Source organism: Ceratina calcarata, unplaced genomic scaffold (assembly GCF_001652005.2).
Source record: "Ceratina calcarata isolate Rehan_Ccalc_2016 unplaced genomic scaffold, ASM165200v1 scaffold311.2, whole genome shotgun sequence".
Lineage (NCBI taxonomy): Eukaryota > Metazoa > Arthropoda > Insecta > Hymenoptera > Apidae > Ceratina > Ceratina calcarata.
In genome coordinates, this window is record NW_017153670.1 from 7241 (window position 1) to 9705 (window position 2465).

The 2465-nt window shown below is 42.2% G+C and overlaps 1 protein-coding gene across 1 annotated transcript in view; it reads right to left on the reverse strand.

The window, feature by feature from the left end:
- LOC108624530 (phospholipase B1, membrane-associated-like) overlaps positions 1 to 2465 on the reverse strand; it is a 10989-nt gene that overhangs the window by 4843 nt on the left and 3681 nt on the right. The window contains exons 3-6 of the mRNA XM_026813189.1: positions 1649 to 1853; positions 1052 to 1228; positions 513 to 965; positions 454 to 471 (exon numbers count right to left, since the gene is read on the reverse strand). Coding sequence (XP_026668990.1) covers positions 454 to 471; positions 513 to 965; positions 1052 to 1228; positions 1649 to 1853 — 853 coding nt within the window. The remainder of the gene's footprint in view (positions 1 to 453; positions 472 to 512; positions 966 to 1051; positions 1229 to 1648; positions 1854 to 2465) is intronic.

Genomic DNA, 2465 nt, shown 5'->3' on the forward strand with positions numbered 1-2465 from the left:
TTCCTATACCTCGCAACTTAACGTTGCGGTCCTGTCTGTCCGTGCCGGCGGCGGCGCCGTTTCGGCGCTTTAAGCGCGTTTCCCACTGGCCGTCGACGCCGTTTCGGCGTTAACGTTAACTTGCAAGGTATAGGAAAGAGCGTGTAAAAGCTGAAACTTAACGTTGCGGCCCTGCCTGTCCGTGCCGGCGGCGGCGCCGAAATGGCGCCGCCAGCCAGTGGGAAACGCGCTTAAGACGTCTCACGATTTTTCAAGTATTTGCGATAATCTGACAAAATAATAATTCAACAAAAATTGATCAGTTTTCGATTGGCTGTACATTGCAAGAAAAAAAGTTGGAAAGAAAATTTTTTTACTATTGTTAAGGTTATCTTCATTCTCTTAAATGGAACTTCGTATTTTTGACTTAACAGTATTATAGCCCGTATCAATGTAATTCAATGACCTAGATACCATGACCTTCGGATGACACTGAAGGCAAAGAAATTCAGTTAGTAAGTGAATGTAATTACGAGACTTAAAAATAAATACAGCGGCGGATTAAGACCAGTGGGGACCCTAAGGGGTAAAGATTTCGGCCTACTCCCCAAAAAAAATTTGGAGGAAGCTCTCATTATGTTACAAATATAAAAAAGAAAACTTTCTTTCCAACTTTTTTTATTGCAATGTATAGCCAATCGAAAACTGATCAACTTTTGTTGAAAATATTTTTTTATCAGATTATAGCAAGCATTTGAATAATCATGAAGAGTGTTACGTGGGACACCCTGTATATGCAAAGTAAATTGTGAAAAGTCTATATTACCTATGACTGGCACGAGATTGACTAATGTACGAGGTAGAGTAATTTTTAAAAAGTCCAACGTCCTCCGTAAGTGGAGAGCATAACGAAGGGGCGAGAACTGTGCGGGATTGTAACATTGCGCGGAACAAATATCGTTCGCCCCAAAAAAAATGGTAACGAGCTGCAGCAGATAAAAATATTTGACTCGTACGAGATCTCCTCCTATGTAAATACGTGTGCGTGTCTGTCTGCTGTATACATCTGTACCTTCCACTGGTTCTTCACGTTCATTTTTGGATCGCTCTTGATCCGCTGGACTAGAATCCGTGCTTGCTGCAGCGCGTCTTCCGTGGCCGCGACCGGGAAGGCCACGTTCAGTTTCGCTCTCGCCGAGATAAATTCGCCTGTGCCCGTCGAGTAGCCCATCAAATTCGGGTTGAACACCTAACGTAATTATTGTACACGTATACTCGTGTTCCCGAGAGTCTAGGACCGTTTCGCGCAGCTTGGAAGGTGGTGGGGATCGCAGCGAACTCTCTCCACATGGTTCAATATACACGGTAAAGCATTTAGATGCGCAGAACGATAAAAAACTGAACTGTGCCCGATCCTAGACTCTCGAGAACACGAGTATAGAATATAGGACGTGATCGACGCTGAGTCAGGATGAATTGTATGTTTCCTACATGTATACGTTCGAATTCTAAGAATGAAAGAAATAAAAAAATAGAAGGAATGTAAACAGCACTGTACAATCTTCCATTATTGTCAAATGTTGACCGTTCTTACTAGACACACAGAGAAAGGTGAAGGCGAGCGCGCCAATATAATAGATTTATAATAGTACATATGTACGCAATGTACCTTTAACAAATTGGGGACGGTTAAGAACCGTCTCCAGTCACCTTGACCACCCACGCACCAGCTGACTCCACGTGCTTCTATGAACGTGCCTATGGCAAACTCCTCCAAAGCGCCACTTCCCGCGACCAACGAGTCCCCCAGACCGCCGACAATGTCTATGTCGCCGGGTCTTAGACGATGCACGCTGTCAGGTATCGTCGGTGACCTGAGAACACGAAACGAGACGATCAAAAATGTGTTTCAGCTGAAATTCAATGAACAAAGTTATTCGTTTATTCTTAATCGAATCTACAGAGAGTCTGTTTCATACGATACGTGGGACCTGTAGTGAAACGTGAATCGAAACTAATGTGTTCGAGTTTTTTTAACTGCTTCGAATGCCTGAATTACCTTTTAATTGGTTCCGATTCTGATTATTTTGATCATAAACTATTTCTTTCACATGATTCCACAAATAAAAATCGGGCGAATAAAGTAGACTCTGTCTAAGTACACGCGTACCGAACGAATTTTCAATCTTAATTTTCTCGAAAATGACGCCCCATATGAAAAAACTCTATTCCTTGTTTTCGATTAGACTTTATGTGAGGAATCATCCCCTTGCCAGTTGTACCACGATTTCGCAAAAAGAGTCTACTTTATTCGCCCGATTGTTATTTGTGAAGTCACGTGAAAGAAATAATTTATGCCCAAAATAATAAAAATCGGGACCAATTAAAAGATGATATCGTTCAAGCATTCGAAGCGGTTAAAAACTCGAACGCATTAGTTTCGGTTCACGCTTCATTAATTCGTCGAGCAAGAATTTGCCTACAAC